A 22348-nucleotide genomic window follows, 5' to 3' on the forward strand; every position below is an offset into this window, starting at 1 on the left:
GAGCACACCAGGCTCCCAGTTGGTGTCCACAGTCACATTGGGGCCCTTGGGCGCCACATTGGGGCCCCAGAAGTAGGGCCTAAAATGGGCCCTAGCCCATTTTCAGTTGAACTTGTTACTCTAACATTTGTTCAGTTCATTTAATCACCCCTTGCCATTGAGCCTTATGGACTCTACTAGATGGAAGATACTGTCTGGAAACTATTGTGTCCGTTAGCCACGTCATCTCTAAAATTCAGAGATCAACCAGAGCATCAAGAGGACAGCTAGCCATGTCAGTGGGAAATTACCCTACAGCCATCAGTCACCAGGACAGATGACCCATCCCTATGGAGTAGCAGTCATAAGTCAGTAGCAATCTGACAATGGCAAGGGAGTTCTACCAACAGTGCTGGGATGTGTGTTAGTTTAGAAAAAGGAGGACTACAGGGGAACATAATAGGAGCTTACAAAAGTATGCATGGTGTGGAGAAAGTGGATAAAAGAAGTTTTTCCTCTTTCTCTCATAACACTAAGGTTGCTTCCAGAGAGCTCCTAGTGCTACCAAAAGACATAGTGCAACTATTTCATCTTTTTCTCCTTAACAGAATTTTGTGGAAAGAAAAAAGATGGAATAAGCAGTGGGAAAATATGTGTGAGTTTTAAGTGGAAGATGGTGTTGTCTGGACCCCCTGTAAAATTCTGTGAATGAGGCGGGGTGATTGCATAAAAGCTTCATCTGGAAGCACCAAAGAACTCAGGGTCATCCAATGAAACTGAGTGGCAGTAGACTGAAGACAGACACTTCACATAATTAATAATTTATTCATGGAATTTACTGAAACAAGACGTGAAGAGGGCCGCTGGCTTACATGACTTTAAAAAAGTGATGAGAATAGGCCTATCAATGGCTATTAGCCACGATGGTTTAATGGAACTTAAAACTTCTTTTTTATTTCACAGTGTGCAGTATGCCTCTGAATACCAGTCTGTGGGTTCAACTGCACAAACAGAATAATGCCTTCAAGCTTTGCTTGTGGACTTCTCAAAAGTATTTGGTTAGCCACTGTGGCAAACATGATGCTGGACTAGGACTTTTAGCCTGATCCACAAGAATCTTATGTTCATCAAACCAACGCAGCAGGTACTGAAGCCTCAGCCTGTCAGGAGGGCGAAAAACAAGCCCTATTTTTGTTGCCATCTGTGGTCCGCACGCGCTGAAGCGGTAGCAGAAGCACCACACTTGGCAAGGGGCCTGGGCTGGTGGGTCACAAGTTTTGCAGACCTAAATGAAAGCATGACATCTTCCATTACGTTCTGTCGAAAAGGGGGTGCTCTGGGAATGGGGAAAAAGCCCCTTGCCGCTTGTTTTATAGATCTAGTGCGCGGGGTGGGGCACGTGTGAGGGAAATGTGCGAGCAACGAGAACTACGTCTCTGACGGAAAGGACGGAGTCTGCGAGGAGCTGCGTTTTCGACGGGGGAGACATCGTCGCTCGCCAGCCAGGAGGGAGGGGAGTGGTCATGACAAGGAAGTTCCGGGGAGTCTCTTTTCGGCGCCTTTGCCGCGCCCCCTGGCGGTCAGTCCGTCGGGTGATTCGGCTCGGTTCAGTTCAGGCGAGGGCCTCGTTGCCAGTTTAACTGCAGTCGCGACGGCTGCGAAGGAGGCGCCGAGCGCTCCCGCCCTCTCCGCCTCCGCCTCCTCCTCCTGCCTGCAACTCCCCCTCCACCGCTGCCCTGCGAGTTAACTCGGCGCCGCGCGCACAGGGCCTGAGTCCGGGCCCGTTCCGCTCATTCCTCCACCTCACGCCGCCGCCATGGACATGAAGAAGCGGATCCACTTGGAGCTGCGGAACCGGACCCCGCCAGATGTAAGCGTGGGTGGGGAAGCGGGAAGCCGGGGAGGAGGAGGGAGACCGCCGCCGCCGCCACCCCTTTCACAGCGCATACACACCAGCCTGGGGAGAGCGAGCGGGGTTTAATTCCAGGCTCTGAGGGGATGGCGGGTAAAGAGAGCGGAGAGCGGTCGTAGCCAGCCTGCGGAAGAGGAAAAGCAAAGCAGGCGTGTGTAGGAGAGCGAGCGACTGACTGACTGAGGAGAGAGTCGGCGGCCGCCATGTTGTTCCGCTGCTGCTGCGTCTATACTGTGAGAGCGTGGGCTGCCTGCAGAGAGGCGGTTGGTGTCTCGCGTGCGCGCGACAACCGCCGCGTTCGCCTTTTCCTCAGCCAGTGGCGCGCGTTTTGGCGCACCCTTCTTGCCGTCTTAAACGGGCAACAGCTGCATAAAGGGCGCGCGCTTCTTCCTCACAACGCGTTCGTTTCCTTCGGCTAGTGCGCGCGCTGAGGCCTTCCCGCCTGTCCTACCCCTCCCCCTTTAAACGGGCCACAGCTGCAGAAGGAGAGCGCGAGAGCGGGCGGGCGGGCGCGCGCTTGTTCCCTCCCTCCTCCACTCGCCCACCATATCGGAACAGCTCGTATTCCCGCCAAAAACTTGCTTCCCTTTCTCCCCCCCCCCCTTCCGCCTCAAACTGAGGGTACAATCAAGTCAGAGTTAAGGATTTAAAGCCCTAGTGATTTCAAGGAGGTAGTTTGCTTATTTTAAGGCATTTATGTTGCGCCTTTCGACTTTAAGGTGGCTTCCAAAGAAATGACGAAGTTAAAAACAAAAATATTTTAAACAGTACAATACGAAACAATAGAAAGGGTTTTAAAAATACCATTAAAAGCACGAGAGGATTGAACTTATTCTGGAACCTAAGAAGTAATAGCGATGGCACCAAGGTTAAGTGTGTGCTTAAGGCTGTCCCATTGGAAAGTACTTAACTTTGTCTGGATCAATGTTTCTGTGATTCTTCTGTGGTAATGCCCATAAGGGCCTTGTCACATGCTGTTAAGGGATGGTAAACCCAGGCTTTCCACCCCGTTTACACTCTGAGCATGGCTCTCTGTCAAATCTGAGGTCTATGAGTGCTGGTATTACTGTTTTTTAAAAATCCTTCTTGCCTTGTTCTTTTAACAGCAAGCTTGCTACTTGTGAAGCTTTTTATCATCCTTTTTATCTATGCCAGAAGTGGCTTCATCTATCTGATTTCTTTGGTGTTAGAGTGCTGTTAAAGGTACAGGAGCTGGGCCAGAAAAAAGCAGCCCCAGTGAGAGCTCCAATATGTTATATGTGTGGTCATTGTATTCCTGATTTACATTTTTAGGTGCTTACAGCATCATAAATCTACACCTAAAAACATAAATGAGAAAAAAATTATCCCTCAGAGAGGGTAGGCATGTCCAAAGGAGTGGATAAACGTGAATCTTTTAACATGAATCCTTGCAACTTTTGAGAAGAACCAAGCAGCTTGAACCAGTTGAGCTCCTTCTTTTCTCCAGTAAAACTGGAGACCCTTTTTGGGAGATACGGCACAACCAACCTGGCTTATTATACCATTGTTACATGCACATCTGCTCCAGGCAGATTTCAAGGCCATTTGAAAGCACTTGTCACCTTGGCTGTGAACACTTATTTAATATTTTGCTTGGCTGACTGCTCTTGGGCTTGTGAAACTGCAGGGGGCTGTGGAGACCTTGTCTGGCTACTGGTCTTCCTTCAAGGATGGACTCTTCCTGGAAATTGGTGTTAATGAGATGCTGCTCTACCCTCTTCAAATTCCTTTAAAAGACAGTGGCTTTTTGAATATGAAAATATTTCCATCAAGACAGCTTGCCAGCTTATTTCTGGCTCTATTCTCTGTTAGCAGTGGTGCCACTATTTTGCAGTATTGGTACTCTGAATCAGAATTACACGGTCCTAGAGCTGATCACAATCCTGGAGCTGCTTCCTGTTGCATTTCCTGGTTCAGCAGTATAATTTCTGCTGGGAGTGACACCTGGGAGTGCCATAATGCTGTCATGCCAACAGTATTATAATAACACTGTACAGTGCTCAGATGTTCCTTAACCTACACATCAGCTAGCAAAGGTTAAAGAATAATTAAATAGCTGCAACGTTCTCTGATTATCACCCTTCTTATGCACTTATTGAGGGAGGAAAATTATGACAATAGTTGGGTTTGGAAAAGTCCTCAGGCACCTGATTGATTGATCAGGTATCTGAATATTTGATGTAGATGCCTTGGAATAGCTAGGAAAGATGTTAGAGCACTGTGCTCCTATTGATCTTGCTGTGTGACCAGTTGCATTTTCCAAAGACACCACCCACAGCGCCATGTAGATCCCATTTTCATATGCACTAAGAGAGGTGTTTCAACAAGAAGACATTGTGTCAAAGTTAGATCAATGCGATTATTACTAACAGTCTGGATATGGAGGAAGAAGTTGAGAGAATATTAACTAGTACTGCCACCTTGGGTAAGAAGATGGAATTGTACCAAAAAAAGTCATTCATCAGGCTGCATAACTATTTCTGGAATTTCAAAAATTAAGAATATTCCTCAGATGGATAAGAGTAATATCTATAATACTATTTCTGTGTGTGTGTTGCTCTTTTACTTATTCAGAAGCCTGAGAGCTAGAACCACATTTAGAATTCCTTACTCATATAGAACTGACATATATGTAGTCAAATATCATTTTGGTAGAAGTTGAGTACAAAGATCAAAGTAGTACATGTTTATTGCGGGACAGTAGTAGAGGACACTCCCTGTTAGCACTGGTCAGCTTTCTTGTGACTCTGGTAAAAGACACATTACTGTGTTATCCATGAACCTAAAAAACCTATTAGGGAACCCATCATGAGAATGTGCTGACCAGTCAGTGTCCTGACTTAACAGTTCATCATGAAGTGACATGCGTCTTATACAGTTTTACTGATTATTTTCCTTAGTACTGGATCTAGTTACCATTAAAAGTACTTTGGAAGACTATTCTCAGAAAATAATCGGGCTTGTGAAGCTCTCAGTCAAGCAAGCAGGTGGACTTGTTTTGGCTCCATTAAAATTTCTTGCCAGGGCGAAGGAATATGAGACAAACTGGCCTTTCCTATTTGTTACAACAAACAGAAATACTGATGACAAAAACATAGGTAATTCTGCAAATGTATTTAATGGCAGGTAAGAGTAGTCTTATTATGATGGACAGCAAACAAATGTTATGCTTGCGTACCTTTATTTTTATGGCTCAAGTTCTAGTGTTTATGAACTCATTGCAAAATTATCTGTGCTGGTGCATGCATTCTGCTGCGATACCAGACAGCCCTTGAAAAATGTATCTCTCCTCCCTCCCCCCATCCCATGGGTAGGACCAGGTTTGGCATGAACAGATAAACTCCCCAGTACACCCTCTCGTTTTAGACATATTTTGTTCACATTTCACAAGTAATTAGTGTGATTGCTGGAGGTTGTTGCCTGTACTGGTTGAAAATAGCTGGAACACATAGTGAGTGAATATCAGTTGTTGCAGGATTGCAGCCCAAGAACTAACTCACTGTGCTTTTGAAGGCCCAAATAGTGTTTTGAGCTTTGAAATGGGGCTGGAGTAACTCACCTATGAGGAAAGGTTACAAAGTCTGGAACTGTTTAACTTAGAAAAATGGTGAGTAAGGGGAGAGATGATAGAGGTGTACACAATTATGCATGGTGCGGAGAAAATGGATAGGGAGACAGTTTTCTCCCTCTCACAATACTAAAACCTGGGGTCATTCCATGAAGCTGCTAGGTGAGAGATTCAGGGCAGATAAAAGAAAGTACTTCTTCACACAATGCATAGTTAAACTGTGGAATTCACTACCACAAAATGTAGTGATGGCCACCAGTTGGATGGCTTTAAAAGCTGATTAGACAAATTCACAGAGGAGAAGGCTGTCAGTTGCTACTAGTCCTGATGGCTGTGTGTTGCCCCTGGTATCAGAGTCAGTATGCCAATGTACACCAGTTACTGGGGAACACGACCACGAGGGTTCTGTTGCATTCATGCTCTACTTGTGGGCTTCCCACACGCAGCTGGTTGACCATTGTGTGAACAGAGTGCCGGACTGGATGGACCCTTAGTCTGATCCAGCATGGCTCTTATGTTTTTAAATTTCTGGACTAAACTCAGTGTACAGAAAACTCATAGAATGTTGTAGGTCAGCCTTCCCCAACCTGATGTCTTCCAAATGTTTTGGACTTCAACGCCTATCAGTTCCAGCCAGTATAGCTAATGGTCAGGGATCCTGTGAGTTGTAGTCCAAAACATTTGGAGGGCACCAGGTTGGGTACGGCTGTTGTAAGTTGTATTGTTTTAAGGCAGTTTTGCATGTTTATATATTTTTAATAATGAAATTCCTATCTGCCTTGAAGACCAGTTCTGGTGGAAAGGCAATATAGTTTTTTAAAAATCCAATAGAGTAAAATAGCCAAGTTATAAAACAAACTTTGCATCACTTAATGTTGTAAGCCTGTGGAATGTCCCCAAGATACTTTCTTACAGAACTTAAGTTCTGGCATGAGGTGAACTAAATCATGAGCTAAATATACTAAGGAAGAACTTACTGAGCCAGTTCACACATAAGAACAGCCCATGAGTTAAACAATCAATGGGCTGTCAGGACGAGTGGGAGAGAGCAGGTGCACTGCCTGCAGCCTTTGCTTTTAATCAACAACACACAATTTGCCTATTCATAGGTTGCTGAGTGTGACATGCGAACCAGGAGTGCTGTGTTGTTTAGGAGTTAAAGAACTATGGGTTAACCATTGTTGTTTAGCCCCTAAACAACCCAGTGCTCTAGGTTAATACATCATGCTCAACAATCTACAAATGGGCTGATAGTAGGTTGTTGATTAAAAGCTGAAGTGGCAGGCGCACGGGAGGCAGAAGCAGCGTACTCACACTCTCCCGCTCGTGCACTACAGCCCATGGGTTATTTAAACCATGGGTTGCCTACGTACAAATCAGGTCACTGAGACTTCCAAAGCATTTTATATCCATCTAGCAGTTACCTATAATAAGAGATCTCTGGGTTTGTTTCTAATATATATTCCATTTTAAATTTGTTATTTTCTATTAAAATATGAAAGGTTTGAAAGTGCCTCACACCATACTTTGTATATGTCACTTGAAGAGCCTCTTGCATGGTTGATCTGCAATGTCAAGGGCAGAGGTGGGCAAATGTCAAACTTGCAGAATCAGTTTTTTCCTACATCCCCAAGATCCACCAAAGCAGGTGCAAAATAGTTGGAAGATGGTAGTACCACATACAAAATGGTGGCTCAAGGGGCGGAGCCCTTCTGTACTCCATGAGCTATACATTGGGATGACTTGCATATGAAAGTACAAATCTATATCTGAGTTACTTCAGATCAGAGATTCTAATGTAAAATTCCAATTGGCTAGCAAAGCTGCATAAAGACATGGTCAAAAACAGCCAATTAATATTTGTATATTACAGGTTAGGAACACTGAAGCAAAGAGATTAGTAATTGGCACAAGACCAACCATGGCAGCAGAAAATTTTTTACTTGTAATTTTACTTAGTATTGTTAACTATCAGAAATCAGTAATCCTTGCTGATGTACTGCAAATCATGCAGACATCCACTAGCAGATCCTGATATATCTTCTATCTATCTCTGGACTAGAGTACTATTTACCCAAAATAATGATAATCCGTTTGTATATAAGCAGTCAGGCTAGTCCATAAGAACACATCAGAACAGGGCCCATCTAGTTCAACATTCTGTCTGCTTGCTAGCTCTCCCTTCACATCCTGGTTTCTCTCTTGCTGTGTCACAATTTAGACTGTAGGCTTTTTTGGCACAGGCTTTTTACGCTGTTCTATCAGCTGCCATACATACTGATGATGCTTAAGAAATACATGTTAAACTTTTCAAAAAAGCACACAAATGTAGTGTGATAGCATGTACAAGTGGGGCCCTGTAACAAAATCATTGCAGTGTGGAGTGTTTCTCTTCAGGATTCCAGCCACTCTAATTTGTTCCCCAACCCCCCAAATAGTCAGTGTTCTGTGCCCACCAAGTGTGGACAGCCCTCACTGGCCTGTTTCTGGGTTTTTCTTTCTCTTGGTGGGGGGGACACAGTTGTGCCCAATCCCAGCTATATTTAAACCTTTGATTTCTCCATTGATCCATATAGGTAGCTCTCGCTTGCTCAGTGTGAACCAGCAAGTGACCTATCCAGACAATGTGATGGTTCTTTCTACATCTTTAAATATCTATGTGTTGTTGCCTCTCTTTCCAGCCACTCCATTCTTTTTCCTCTCAGTATCTCAATATTCTATGCTATTGAGTTCTTATGGGGCTATTTCTGGGGTTCCCTCCCTCAGATTTTTTTTGGCTAAAGATTTTTGAGCCTCTGGAAAACCTTGAGATTATCCCAAGTTTGCTGATATCTCTCTTTTATGTGAGGGCAGTGTGGTTTTTGGCTACATAAGTACAAGCATGGAGAGACTGAAATTAGTATTAGAAGGAATGACTGGTAACTTAGGAAATGTAAGCTTCTGTCCACTTCATATTTTTACAGTAATGCACTGGTATTGTAGTCAAAAAGTAGGCTTCTCAAAGACAATAGGCTGGATTCAGATAAATGTGTGCATAATGGGGCTGGCAGAAGCTGACTTTCTCGCTACCCCAAAATGGCTCCTCCAAGGGCTGGAGGACCCTGCTGAATGTTGTGAGCTGTGGTGTGGGGGGAATCCTTGAAAATCAGGCAGAGGCAACCTCTGAGAAGAAGCACCACTCACAGAGGTTGCCTCCACCCAATTTTCAGGGATTCCTCCCCTTCCCCACCGCATGGGGCCTTGACCCTCATGGAGCCTTTTTGAAGGGGTTGAGGGGATGAGAAAGTCAGCTTCTCCCAGCCCTGTTAATGTGCATGTTTATCTGGATCCAGCCCAACAAGTTGTAAGAGTTTCATGTAGCAGCCGCATACTATTAAAATGGTGATCGATATTGGCTATTTCCTTCGCTTGGAGAGGGTGTGGATTTTTTATTGGCATCTGTGAAGACATTTGACACATAATTAAATAAAAACAACCTATTAGCAAAAATAATAACTGCATGACTTGGATAAAATAATAGTTGCCAGAGTTGGGTGAATGTTTTTTGTTTGGCAACAGTTAAAGGCTGGTCTTAATAGTAATCTTATTAACAGAAAGTCTTGTAACTTTCCCCCTTCATATTTAGAATACTGTTCCTTCATGACAACTTTGCTTAAGTAATTCCTCCTCTTCCCTCAAACAGACAGCTGTTAGTGAGTGTTATGCATTTCTCTAAATCAGTCTCTTTTCATGAACAAAACAGATTATTGATAGATGCTGATGTGTTGCCTGCTTGATACACCTTTCTCCCAGTGTTTCCAGCCAGAAGCACTAGATATACACAGGAACATTGCTCTGGGCCAACTGCTTCAATTCCCTAAAGTGGAAGCATTTCAGCTTCTAAGATTGAGCAAGGTTTTGGCCAGCACGTGTTCTGGAACATAGCACTGTTTTCATTGTGATCTTGGAAATACCATTTGGACATTTTTTTTAAATTGTACATTGTTGTCCTCTGGTTGGTTCATATAGAATGCTGTGAATTAGCTGCAGTTGCTACAAGCACCCAGAGAGCTGCGTTGCAGCCCTGTCTCTAGTGCTTGCCCTTTTTGGCATCTTCTTTGGGCAGCACAGAAGAGGAACAAGGAAGTTGCAGCTAAAGAAAGTTTTGGCAACATCCTTGTTCCTCTTCTGTGTTGCCCAGAGAAGCCAGGTGATGCTGATGAGCGCAAGTAGGCAAGTGGTGGTGCTGGGCGGGGGCTGCACTGCAGCTCTCTTGGTGCCTGTAGCAACTGTCAGAATTGATAGATGCAACAGCCTGCTGGAAGTTTCTGTACACAGTGGGAGTAGTTCACATGCTCCTGTGTGCTCTTGCAATTACTGTATTGCATTTTTTAAAACATGTCAAAGTTTTTACTATAATATACATTATACACAGGTTTATATTCTTCTTAATTCACTGCTTATTGAAGTTTTTTGTAAAGCGTTACACAGTAACCTATTATTCTCCTGCTAATTGCAGTGCACAGACTACATATCCTGAAAGATAGGAATATTGACATTACCCAAAGCAGAATTCTAGTGCAAGTGTAATCCTGCATAAAGCATTCTGCTTTACACATGGGTTTAGTTTTTTCTTCTGGTGTAGAGTCTCATGTTATTTATTATTACATTTATATTCTGCCTTTTTTCCTCCTGAAGGAACCCAAGGCGGCATACATAATCCTCCTCCTCCTCCCCATTTTAGCCTCACAACAACAACCCTGTGAGTTAGGTTGGGCTGAGGGTCTGTGACTGGCCTAAAGTCACCTAGTGCTAGTTTGTTCTTAGAGAGATTTTGGTAGGGCGACCACTCCTGGGTAGAATGATTCTGGTCTAGACTACCTGTCTGTCAGTGGATTGGTGGACCTCCAAATCCTTAGAAATGATTTTGTAACTCTTTCTAGACTGATGAGCAGCATTAACTGCTTTTCTGAGGTCCTCAGAGATGTCTTTTGATTGTGGCATGACGTGTTTCCACACAACCATATGATGAAGACCAAACTCACAAAGTTTCTGATCCTTTTATAGGGTGGGGCCTCCCAAACTCACCCCTGAAGATCTGTCTAATTACTTGTTGTTGTTCAGTCGTTCAGTCATGTCCGACTCTTCGTGACCCCATGGACCATAGCACGCCAGGCCCTCCTGTCCTGCGCTCTCTCCCGGAGCATGCTCAAATTCATATTAGTTACATCGGTGATGCTATCTAGCCATCTCATCCTCTGTCGTCCCCTTCTCCTTTTGCCTTCAGTCTTTCCCAGCATCAGGGTCTTTTCCAGAGAGTTTTCTCTTCGCATTAGGTGGCCAAAATATTTGAGTTTCAGCTTCAGTATCTGTCCTTCCAATGAGCAGTCAGGGTTGATTTCCTTTAGGATGGACTGATTTGACCTCCTTGCAGTCCAGGGGACTCGTAAGAGTCTTCTCCAACACCACAGTTCGAAAGCATCAATTCTTCGGCGCTCAGCCTTCCTTATAGTCCAGCTCTCACAGCCATACATTACTACTGGGAAAACCATAGCATAGATTCAGTGATTTGGGGAATTCTTAAGCTGTAGCATCACTTATGTGGTTCAAACTACAGTGCCTGTAATGGCCCCATGATTGATCCCATTTGCAAAGCAGACTCCCCGGAAACCATCTGGCATACACACAGGGATCATATATGTTAAAAGATTTGATCCCTGAAAAATAGCTCATTTAGAGTGTAGGCAAGATTGAGGCTACAACCTTAAACACACTGAACATGGATGCTTTCGAGTGAATATGCATAGGAATGCACTGTAAGGAGTTTAACGAGATTTTGGAACAAATTACACATGTTCAGCCTTCAGTTTGCTGGAGGTATTCAAGGTAGCTGCCCCTCAACCATGAAACCCTTTGCCACCAAAGTCCCAAGTTTAGGTGTCCTATGGAAGCCATGTGAGGCCTTTTTATTCAAATTGGTTTCTGGTGGCCAGGTGTGGTGGTAGTGATTAATCAGTGTAACTGGGGGGTTTGTGATTGACCGTACTCCAAGTCCTTAAGTTTGGGTGAGCTATAAATCAAAATAAATAATTGTGTAGCAACAGACTTATATGTGTGCTACTTGCTGTTTTTCTAAAAAGAAATTGTACTTTGTATGTTCCTTCAGGTCCAAGAGCTTGTTCTTGACAACTGCAGATCAAATGAAGGCAAAATTGAGGGGCTGTCAGGAGAGTTTGTCAACTTGGAGTTTCTCAGCTTAATAAATGTTGGACTGACCTCTGTCCTGAATCTCCCTAAACTCCCCAAATTGAAAAAGGTAAGGCCTTGTCTATTCTTTAATGTTGGTGAGTGAGTGGAAGTAGAGATGTGGTTTTATTATATTTGCTTTTATCATGTATGCTGCCCTGAGAGCTTTAGCTATAGGGCGACTCATAAATTAAATTTCATTTAATTTCAACATTTCAAAAACCTGGGAAAATTCAGAAAAAACATCCTGTCTCATTCTCCCCTGCCCCCACCCCAATGTTATCCCAAGGAACTTTTGTATTTGTTTTAGAAAAATTGGGAAATTTCAACAGTTTTAGATTAGGAAATATTTTCTTTTAGAACAATAGTTAAAATGTTTAAGACAAGGTGTCTATATATTGCTAGCCAATGTTTACTCCCCACAAATGATTTCTAAAAACTATATAATAGGAAGGCTTTCATAGAAAGACTAGAGATGTAAATTTCTAGAAATATTGAAGCCGTGGGGGGAAAATACATTTTTAATCCTCTCCCGAGTTATTTCTTCCATTCTTTATTCAATACTTTTAATAAAAGATGTAGTGTATCTTTTACTGATAGACATTTAGGAATGCTCCATGTCATGCTCAGTTTCCCACTGAACTTATGATATCACTATATCATAAGATGTGAAGAAAATGTGCATTCTTGACAGTTTAGGTTTTGTTATCTAGAATCCTATGTTTCTGGGTCTTGTTTTGGTTAGATACTGTAGCAGTCAATTAATGTAGTTCTAAAACCCACATGTACGAGAAACACTGTAGGCTATCCTGGCACTGCCACCAGATATGACGGGAACAGAGTGTGGGTTATCCTACCTTACGGTATTTTTAGAACAGTATGTTCTAATGTTTAATTTTACTGTTTTTGATTGTTTTATTGTACTCGCCCAGAGTGGCCAGGTGGGTGATTAAGAAATTTAATAAATAAATAAATAAAATAAATACCCATGTTTCCTTAAAAAAAAAACCAAAAAAACTTTGAGTCTTGGTTCTATGGAACTCACTGCCACAGTTTTTAATAAAGTTCTCAATTAGACCTCGCCAGTAGGCAATACTGCCTCAGCTATAAAACTTTTAATCACTGCCACCAGAATGAACCCTCTCTACCTAAAAGAAACACAGGGGCATGGTTTCTATGGCACAGGCTTGGGATTGATACAACCACTTGAGACAGCCTTTCAAAACAAACAAAAAATAAGTTCAGACAAGATTTCCCTAAAGTCTACCCCACACACAGGAACAGGTTTAGAAAGTTCCCTAAACTTCCTCAGAAACAGGAACAGATGCTGTACACCAGTATTCCTGTGCTTCCAGTTCTTCCTGCTTCTTCTGGCTTCTACGATGATTCAGATGTTTCAGGGACTACTTTCTTTTAAATTTTATGTTCCTAAAGCAGCCTTCCCCAACTTGGTGCCCTCCAGATGTTTTGGACTACAACTCCAGTCATTCCTGACATTTGGCCAAAACAGAAGATTTTCCACGGAAAAATAAATCACTGTTTGGAGGGCACCAGGTTAGGAAGATTGTCCTAAACTTCCAAAGTGACTTTAGATCTGTAAAGAGCACTAAAAACAATAAGTATTGCATATTTTTCAATTTTCCCCAAATTATGTAGTCCCCCCCCTTCTGCCCCCCTTCCAGGAAAAAAACCCTTGTTTTTCCCCATAGCTTCAAAATTTCTGGAAATGTTACAATTCTAGTAGGTGGGAAATTACTGGATCTCTGCACAACCTTGCAAATTCCTGTTTGCATATGAATCCAAAGGCAGGTTCTCTGCTCCAGATTCTCCTTCTATTTTTCCCTAACAAAAGCCCAGTGCTTCATTTTGCTGTGTGCATTTTCAGTGTAGTTAGTCAGTTAAACTGCTTGTTTGTTAAGGTATTTATAAGTGGTTCAGACCTGAGGGCAGGCTTGTTTCACAAGTCATCCTGTATCATACTGGCGGTGCAAGTATCCCAGATTTCCTTTATCAGAGATAGGATTGATATGCAGTAAACATCAAAGTCCTCTTAAATCTGCATTAGGTACTAGTATGGCTTGTTCTATTTGTTTCTTTTCTACCTAACTCCTGATTTTTATGCAGTCATCCTTGTTTCAATAATTTGCGTGAAATTAAGGTCTTTCTCTGACGTGCAGAGCAGCTTCCAGGTTATATCAAGTTGGTTTAGTGTTATTCTGTCTAACTAGCAAATCTTCAAATAAAATGTCTGAGAAAACTGCTAGCAAATAGTAAAGGAGGTTGAGGTTTGCTCTTTGCAGTCAAGAAACTTTAACTATGATCAGAACTGTCTTCATTGGTATGACCTGATCATCCATTTTAAAATAACAAGACATGTTAGTAGCCCTCATGAGTACAGACAAAATATTAAATGTGGGTAGACTGTAATGAAGCTGAGAAACCTAAGGGGAGTAGTATTTAGCTTCTGGTGGCCAGGATGATTTCACTTCCATGGCTGCTATTCATTGTCGCTCCTACGAACACTGACTCCACGGAATACAGGGCCTACCCCAATTAGGCTATCTCACCCCAGCCCTCCTCCTCACGGGGCCAACTGACACTAATTGGCCTATGAGAAGGAACAACAGATGCTGGAACCTGCTCAAGTGGAGCTGGTTGTGTTGTTCATTTTTGTTTTTTGAGCATGTGGTTGTTGCTGTATTGGTTGTATTTTATAAATATTTTAAGCCTCTTTGAAGACTCTAGCCAAAAAGTGGGATATTAATCTAATAAGTAAAAGTTAATTTGCAAGGAAATGTTGTTTCCTTTGCATGGAATGTGGATTTTATTTGGTTTGGAGCACACACAGAGGTAACTACTTGCTAACGCTGATAGAGGGTATTCCTAAAGATTGGGATTGAACAGTTAATATTATGATACTGTAATGTAGCTGGATGGGAGCCTCTGATTTTTAGAACATTACCAGGATGAGGGAAAGAACATCTCTGTCTAGACCAGAATTCCAGTTCAGGAATGTGTGATGCTTGGCAAGCCAGCTTTTTTTTCCCCCTGCTGAAGCTTACCAGCCAAATACTTCTCTGGTGGACTGATGAGAATTGGGGCTATTTAATATAGTCACTTCACAGATGAAAGATTTTGTTGTGTGTATTAGACAAGGATAAGGACAGCATTAAACAGCTACTACATACACAGTTAAAAAGTGGAATGAGAAAAGGATATAGTTGGCAATCAGCCATCGTTCCTCAAAAATCTTGGTGTGTTTTGTTTTATTTTGGAAATTGCCATCCCTCACATAGTTAATTGTAGGAATTCTAAAGTTGTTCTTGGCAAAAGCAAGTCCACTGAATTCATAGAATTCAGTCATTTTTTAGATGTGCAAGGGTTAAGGCAGGTCTCTGATTCAGCTTTACAAGTATTCAATAATAACCTTAGTATCTACCTGAATAAAAACCAGCACTTTGTTCAAATTTAAGTGTTGCAACATATCAACATACCTGTTTAACACTACTGAAATCAGTGGGGTTTGAAAGTGCTTAATTGGTTAGATTGTGACTGGAGTTTGCTGTGTACCTTTCTTAATAGCAATTATGTATCCATGTCTGGTTACGAGGCTGTGCTAAGAAAATGGCTGAGCAAGGGAATTGCATTTCTGTTGGACTACGTTTCATGAAATCATACCTTCAAGACTTGGGTCATTGACTTTACTTGTCTCTGAACAACTATTGACAAGATATAGGGCCCGTCTTCCCTACAGACTTACAACACGTTCCTATACATGTCTACTCAAAATTAAGCTTGATTAAGATTTACTCCAAAGTACATGTGTATAGGATTTCAGCTTAGCCTCCTATGTACACTTAACCTGAAAGTAAATCCCATTGAACTCTATAGGAACTACTCTTGAGCAGACATTTGTAGGATTGCATTGTTAACCAGTTCTAATAATCCCTCCCTCTTCCCAGAAAATCTTGAGGATTCCAATTCTGTGAGGAAGGCATGGGATCTCTCTAACCACAGATTTTCAGTACTCACCAAGTTATGGTACCTGAGATTCTTTAAGGGAAAGCCATGACAGTTAAACTGGTAGAATACTGATCTAAAGTATAATGCAGATATGGGCAAATTTGTTTAGTTCTATGAGAGACTGGAGCCACTGTGGTAACTTCCCCATGCTGATGCCTGTATTAAATGTTTACATGATGTAATTGGGAACATTCCTGACAGTATCGCACTGCGCCTCGATAGCTATAGAATCTGACAATCTCTTTGTCAGTTATTATAAAGTATTTTATCGTAATGAATGCTGAATTACAAATATTCTTAGTTACAAATGTTTGGATTCTAAGATGCTGTTGCAGGTGAGTTCATTCTTTTGTGTTCCCTTTTGCAGCTTGAACTCAGTGACAACAGAATTTCTGGAGGTCTTGATGTATTAGCAGAAAAACTTCCCAACCTTACACATCTAAACCTCAGTGGAAACAAGCTGAAGGATATTGGTACCTTGGAGCCATTGGTGTGTTGTTAATCTAGCTATGACATTTCTTATGCCTCAGTGGGGTTTAAAGTTAGAAATTATCATACAAAGGTTGGCCCAGGCCCTATAGTCTCAAAAAAGACAAACAGTAGGTTGTACTAACATCAGATGCCTTACTTATGCTTGAATTTTATGGGTACTAAATAAATGTGTGTCCAAATCAAAACACCTCTTGTTATATTTCATAGCTGGTACTCTACTTCTAAACATATTGGCCGTACACCAGCCCCTCACTGGGGATATGCCTCCCTGTCTGCATCAAAAGATGCATTTGGCCAGTTCAGTGGTGGCTAAGTGAGCATTTTGATTTGTGTGCATATGCCAGATGCAAATCTGCATCAACTACATGTACAGAAGCCAAGTTAACATTGAGATGTTAAGCCCTTATGAACTTATTTCTATTAATAGATACTGTTTTCATGCTAACATTTTAGTTAGACTCCATTTTTGTCTTTATTTATAAGTTATTTGTCTACAAAAAGCTATGTTATCATATCATTACAGTTCCTTGGTTCAACCATAATGCAGCATAGTCAATAACTCGTAACTCAGTTGATGCAAATTCACTTGGTATTTAACCCATTTAGCACAAGTTAAAATAAGAATTGCAAGTTCTGCCTATGTGCAATATAACTTCAGTGTTGTCAAATATGGAATATAATGTGAGTCAGTGTGACAAGATAAGCCCTCTTATTGAAGAAAACTAGTTGTACCCTATTCCTTTAAGAATTTCCTAAAATCACTTAGTCTGAAGTAATTTAAAGTTTAAAAAGTGCCTTAGGGCACAATCCTATGCATGTTTAGACAGAAAAAAATCGTGCAACTCCCAGCATTCCCCAACTAGCCATGCTGGCTGGGGAACTCTGGGGGTTTTAGGATTTTTTTCTGTCTAAACATGCATAGGATCACACCTTTAATCTCTCCATGCAAAAAGGGAACAGCTACAGCCTGTTTATACAGTCTCTAGAATCAAGTGGTGAAGCTTTTCTTAGGCTGTACCACTTGAGGATGCAAGTGGAAGGTATTGTTGCATTTTTAACGCTTTCCTAACAGTGCAAGCCTACACATTTCTACTCAGAAGTAAGTCCCATTGATGTCAATGAGGCTTACTCCCAGGTAAGTGGATACAGGATTGTAGCCAGGGAGCGGGGGACTCGTCATGTAGAAAAATAACATGTTAGAGGAATAGTTCAGGCTAGTCTTCCTGACATGTTGTTTTTCTGTATGCAGGGAATTCAGAAAGTGATGAAACTTTTTTTTCCCCCCATGGGGTGAGTCTAAGAGAAGTAGGATTAATATTTTCTGTAAAAATGTTGTAGGAGGTAAATGGAGAAAGCCGAGATACATCAGTCATTATTATACTAGCATCATATGAAATTCTGGCATAAGGCCGTAATTTTAATTGGGGTCTTGATGTGCAACAGTGAAACACATAGTATATCGATCTGTGTATTTCACTGTTGCATCTCAAGACCCCAACAAAAATTATGGCCTTATGCCAGAATTTCATATGATGCTAGCATAATAATGATAGTTAATAACAGTATTTATATAGGGTTTTAGAATGCTTTAAAACACTCATACATACCTCAGTAATCCTTACAATAACTTCGTAGTGTAGGTCAGTATTATCCTTTTCTGCAGATGGAGGCCTAAAGCTCAGAATGACTTGTATGAGGCCACCTCAAGTTCACTATGTTACAGTAAGGCGAAGAGTGTATAGGATGTAAGAACAAGGATAAATAATGGGAATCAGGCTGAAATATCTTCATTCCCATTTCCCTGCCAGATTACTGCTTCAACAAGTTTCCTCACAAAACTAGAATGAAGCACCTGAAAATTAACTTTTAACACAAATCAGTAAGGGTTGTGGCAGAACTGTGAAGTACAGATTATTATGCCCTAATTGACCAATGTTTACGTCTTGTCTACACAGTACTAATGAGCTTGTTTGTAACTTAGAAAAAATTGGACTCTCTGAAGAGCCTTGACCTGTTCAACTGTGAGGTGACAAACCTAAATGACTACCGAGAGAGTGTCTTCAAGCTTCTCCCCCAGCTCACCTACCTGGATGGGTATGATCAGGAAGATAAAGAAGCTTCTGACTCAGATGCTGAAGTAGATGGTGTTGATGAGGAAGATGAGGAAGGTGAGATTAAGCGGTGCTAATGGTTGGTTGGAAATGGCTAGTTCCTGGCTATGGCCAAGGTCTTACCAACCTAAAAATGGAATTTGACTCATTTGGGGCTGGAATTTAGCTTCAGAAGAGCTGTGTTAAAGTGCTAAGATGGCTCAGTGTATACTCTTACCCTTCTGAAATGTTCTCTGTACCGCACCTCAAACAAAAAAATTGCTAAAGCTAATTACTGAGAAGGATCACTCTTAAATCACACTGTAAAGAAATAAGGATAGTGTGTCATGCTAGTACAAGTGTAAATTTAAGCTTAAAGAGTGAGCAAATCGTTACACACCCGAAATGTAACTGGAACATGCATTTGTGGCAGCAGCACCACAGCACAGCACTCGTTCCAAATTTGGCTCGTTCTACTGCTAGCCTAAGAGCAATTAGGTTGCTATTGACATGAGAGGGTGGCTTACAGAGCTATGTTCATACCCACCAATGCTGCATGAACATCAAGAAACTACCAGACTTTAATATCTAGTTTCATTCACTTTCACTGTAGGTTATATGCCAAGTAGTGTGCAACTCTCAGTCTAAACAGGCTAGGCATTTTGTGGTCTGCAAGGCTGTTGCAATGATTTGTGAACTCTCGTCAGATTACTGAAGTCACTAGAACAAAGAAATTTTTTTAGCTCCCTTTGGTTGCAGAGATAAGTTTACATTTGTAGTAGCAGACATTCTTCCTTTTAGCCAGAGCTGCAAAAGGGCTGTTCACTCTTGCTCTCTTGAAACTGCATTACTTTCAGTGGCTTTAAGAGACAGCTCTGGGTGAGATGTGGGAGAGAAGCATATTTATTTCTCATTTATTTGCAAGGCTGTATCATTAGTGATTGTGCGTATGTTATAGCCCCATTCAGGCAGTTTGCATTCCCCACGCTACACAATCATTTGCACTGGCGGGCTTGCAGCCCAGCGAGGTTGGCATGGAGACTGATTATACGAGCATCATTACGCAGTGTTGAATTAATTGGTTGAGGTCAATCATGGTGGATTTTGTTGGCATTATTACTCCCACCCCCAAATAGAGAGCTCTGCTTAATGAGAATTGAAGTTTAAATCTATCTCCCCACTCTATTGGTTTTGTCTTAGGTTTGTAAAGAGTATGATAAAGTGGCTCACAAGGCGTTTTCCTGCAATCTGTACTGAGAGTTTCCATAGTGATACATCTGGGAACAAGTTTCGTATGTTTTCATGTTGTGGATGTGTGTAGGACAACTGGATTTTAAGGAAAGCTGTTCAAAATCTTTTCTCTTTCTCAGAAGGTGAGGATGAAGATGAAGAGGAAGAGGAAGATGGTGAGGAGGAAGAGTTTGATGAGGAGGATGAGGATGAAGGAGAAGAAGAAGAAGGGGAAGATGAGGAAGATGAAATAAGTGGAGAGGTTGGTTATAAGTATTTCCTGTCTTTTACTTTTTCAGTGTTAAAACCTTTTAGGCTTACTAGCCAAGTATCAAAAAGAGTAGTTGGGTCTGCCTGCTGTCCTTGGTGATGAAATTCCTAAGTGCACTTAGTATTATCTGAGCTGTTTCCTTAATGTATGTCCTGGCAGTTGGAACAGGGAGCAGGCTGCCCAATATGCAGGACAACTGAAATAATGAAACCTGCAGTTCTGGCCTGTTCACCTTACAGTCTCCCATTGCTCTGCCTCTGTGGTGCACACGCTCTGGCAGGAGCTTGGTAGCAAGCATCAGATGAAGTGACATTAAAGGGACTGAGCTACAGTGGCATCAGTGTTTCACTATATACAAGTCATCTGATGAGTTTTGTTACCCAGCAGAAATTGAGAACCCTTCCAGTGTGATTGTGCTGAATGAAGGGAAAGCACTACTCTTTCAGTGGCAAATGTTCTTATTTTTTCAGGAGGAAGAGTTTGGACGTGATGGCGAGGAAGAGGAGGAGGAAGATGATGATGAGGAAGGTGTGTTCATTTTCATAACAGTTCCTTAATTTAGGAAACCTCAGGATGGCAAGATAAGGATGCCAATGGGATGATGTGCAGGGCAGGTCTGGAAAGTAAGTGACAGCAGATGCATAGCCCACCCCATCCAAACGACTGGGATAGGTAACAAAGGTAAAAGAAACACAGCAAAATGAAATAAAATGTAATCATGTTAAGTCCTTCACTCTTTCCACACTTTGACCCCCAGCTTTTAGATTTTAGTAATAATATTGGTGAACCTTACAAAAACTTATCCCTGCTATCACAGTGATGTTAATTACCCGGTACTGGAGCTATTTTGGGGGCGGGCATAGACACAGAGTGGTGTCACTGTATGCCTCGGCTTCTGTATGTTGACAGCCATATATACTTTTGTGTTGGAGCAGTTCCATTTTAGATTGGAAGTGCAAATAAAGACTCCAGTGGTGTGCTGCTTTAGTCTGTTTTTATCTCATTGGTTCTTGGGGTATAAGCTGCATTGCCTGTGACCAATCAGTTGCTTTCTAATGCTTGTAACAGTGGGACATACTTGGTCCTTGTTGGTCTTTCAGCAGGGGATATGAGTGAATGAACACACTGCAAGTAATTACCTGAAATGCTGGAACTGGGGAATCTGCCTTTTAATTGCTATGTCAGCCGTGGCTTGAAAAGATGTCAGGTGACTGTCACAAGCCAAAAAGGACTGCCATGTACTGCTTCTTAAGCAATCGCTGCTGATTGTTACCCTCCTCCATTTCTAGGGTTGGCTTCCTTTATAACCTGTGGGACAGGTTAAATCTTAGACCATCTAGTAAGTGGCTCTGGACGTCTCCTGGCCAGAACCTCTCACTTTATGGAGACTAGAGTTGGTTTATAGGATAACAGGGCTATATCTCTGCTCTTTGAGAGTCATTATAAAATAGTTTTCTCTCCATGTAACACAGATGAAGAGGATACTGGGAAAGGTGAAAAGAGAAAAAGAGATGCAGATGATGAAGGGGATGAAGAAGATGACTAAGGCCTCCTGTGCCCCAAAGGACTGTTCAGTATTGCTTGGGCCACCCCTTGGATGATCTGTGACTCGAGGAGCATGTGAGGCACATCTGTAGTCGTCTAACAACCCCCTCCCCCCAGGTGCAGCACTCAAAGAGCCAAAGAGTCGGCCATTCCTGTGACATTCCACACACCCTGCAGCTGATCTCTCCAGGTGGTTACAGATCTAGCCTTCTTGGGCTAGCACCTTCACTTACCCTCTTGGGGTTCCCAGGCCTTCATCTCCCACCGTTGCCATAGCAAGAAGAACAAGTGTGATGGCTCAGTCCTGGTTGTCAGGGGCTACACACTACCCACTGACTGTAGTCCCCTTTTTACTTTCTGTGCAACGAGGCTTTGTAAATAGAGTCCTGATGTTTTGGGGACTGTTCTTCATGCTTTGCTTTTCCTGCCTTCTTTTCCTTTTCCTTTTCTAAGCCGTTGGATATTTTTTACATTAGGATGTTTTATGCAACAACAGAAAAGTATTTTTAAGAACTTGAATGAATAAACGTTATTTGGTAAAACTAATCTTGTAAAGTTGTTATGTTCAGATTTTAATCTGAAATTGTATAGCCTTTTTCTTTAAATCCACAATAGAGGCAGGGTTATGTATACTCTGCACTTTAAAATGGGGAAAAAAACCTTCTGCACAAGTAGAAGTTGATTTCTTTGGCCCATATAAGTTCCTTAGGTTAGATCATTGTTTCTGCTTCTGCTAGCCAAGGGGCTGAACAGTGAATTGTATCCAGGATGTTGAAGCTCTGACCGCTGCAAATTTTAAGGGTGTCCCCCTCTGGCTTCAGAGATTTCATCAGGCATTACCCATACACTTTAAAGCCTTAACTAGCCATAAAGATTGGAAACCTTTTAAAAATGAAAGCTAAAGATGGTCAGGTTGCTGAAGTTTGTTTCTAATGCCAAATGTTGTGGATTTTTAGTGTTCACACAACTACAGAATACACAAAGCCTTGAGG

General features: G+C 41.9%; 1 protein-coding gene across 2 annotated transcripts; it reads left to right on the plus strand.

Moving 5' to 3' along the window:
* Positions 1-1573: 1573 nt before the first annotated feature.
* ANP32B (acidic nuclear phosphoprotein 32 family member B) lies at positions 1574-21902 on the plus strand. Of its 2 annotated transcripts, none has more exons than XM_084835004.1 (7): positions 1574-1849; positions 11626-11775; positions 16096-16218; positions 18202-18388; positions 19681-19802; positions 20282-20339; positions 21284-21902. In XM_084835004.1, the coding sequence occupies exons 1-7, from the start codon at positions 1796-1798 to the stop codon at positions 21355-21357; spliced, it is 768 nt and encodes a 255-aa protein (XP_084691130.1). In that variant the 5' UTR covers positions 1574-1795; the 3' UTR covers positions 21358-21902. The 2 variants fall into 2 exon arrangements, with proteins under 2 accessions (XP_084691130.1, XP_084691131.1); XM_084835005.1 differs by having other exon boundaries at positions 19684-19802.
* The last annotated feature ends 446 nt before the right edge of the window (positions 21903-22348 follow it).

This window comes from Heloderma suspectum, chromosome 2, assembly GCF_057233095.1.
Source record: "Heloderma suspectum isolate Gila_16-S chromosome 2, 16-S_ref, whole genome shotgun sequence".
Taxonomy (NCBI): Eukaryota; Metazoa; Chordata; class Lepidosauria; order Squamata; family Helodermatidae; genus Heloderma; species Heloderma suspectum.

Coding starts and splice junctions, on each gene's coding strand:
- ANP32B (XM_084835004.1), top strand. CDS start 1,796: ATGGACATGAAGAAGCGGATCCACTTGGAGCTGCGGAACCGGACCCCG. Junction 11,776..16,095: donor AACTCCCCAAATTGAAAAAG/GTAAGGCCTTGT, acceptor TCCCTTTTGCAG/CTTGAACTCAGTGACAACAG. Junction 18,389..19,680: donor TGATGAGGAAGATGAGGAAG/GTGAGATTAAGC, acceptor TCTCTTTCTCAG/AAGGTGAGGATGAAGATGAA.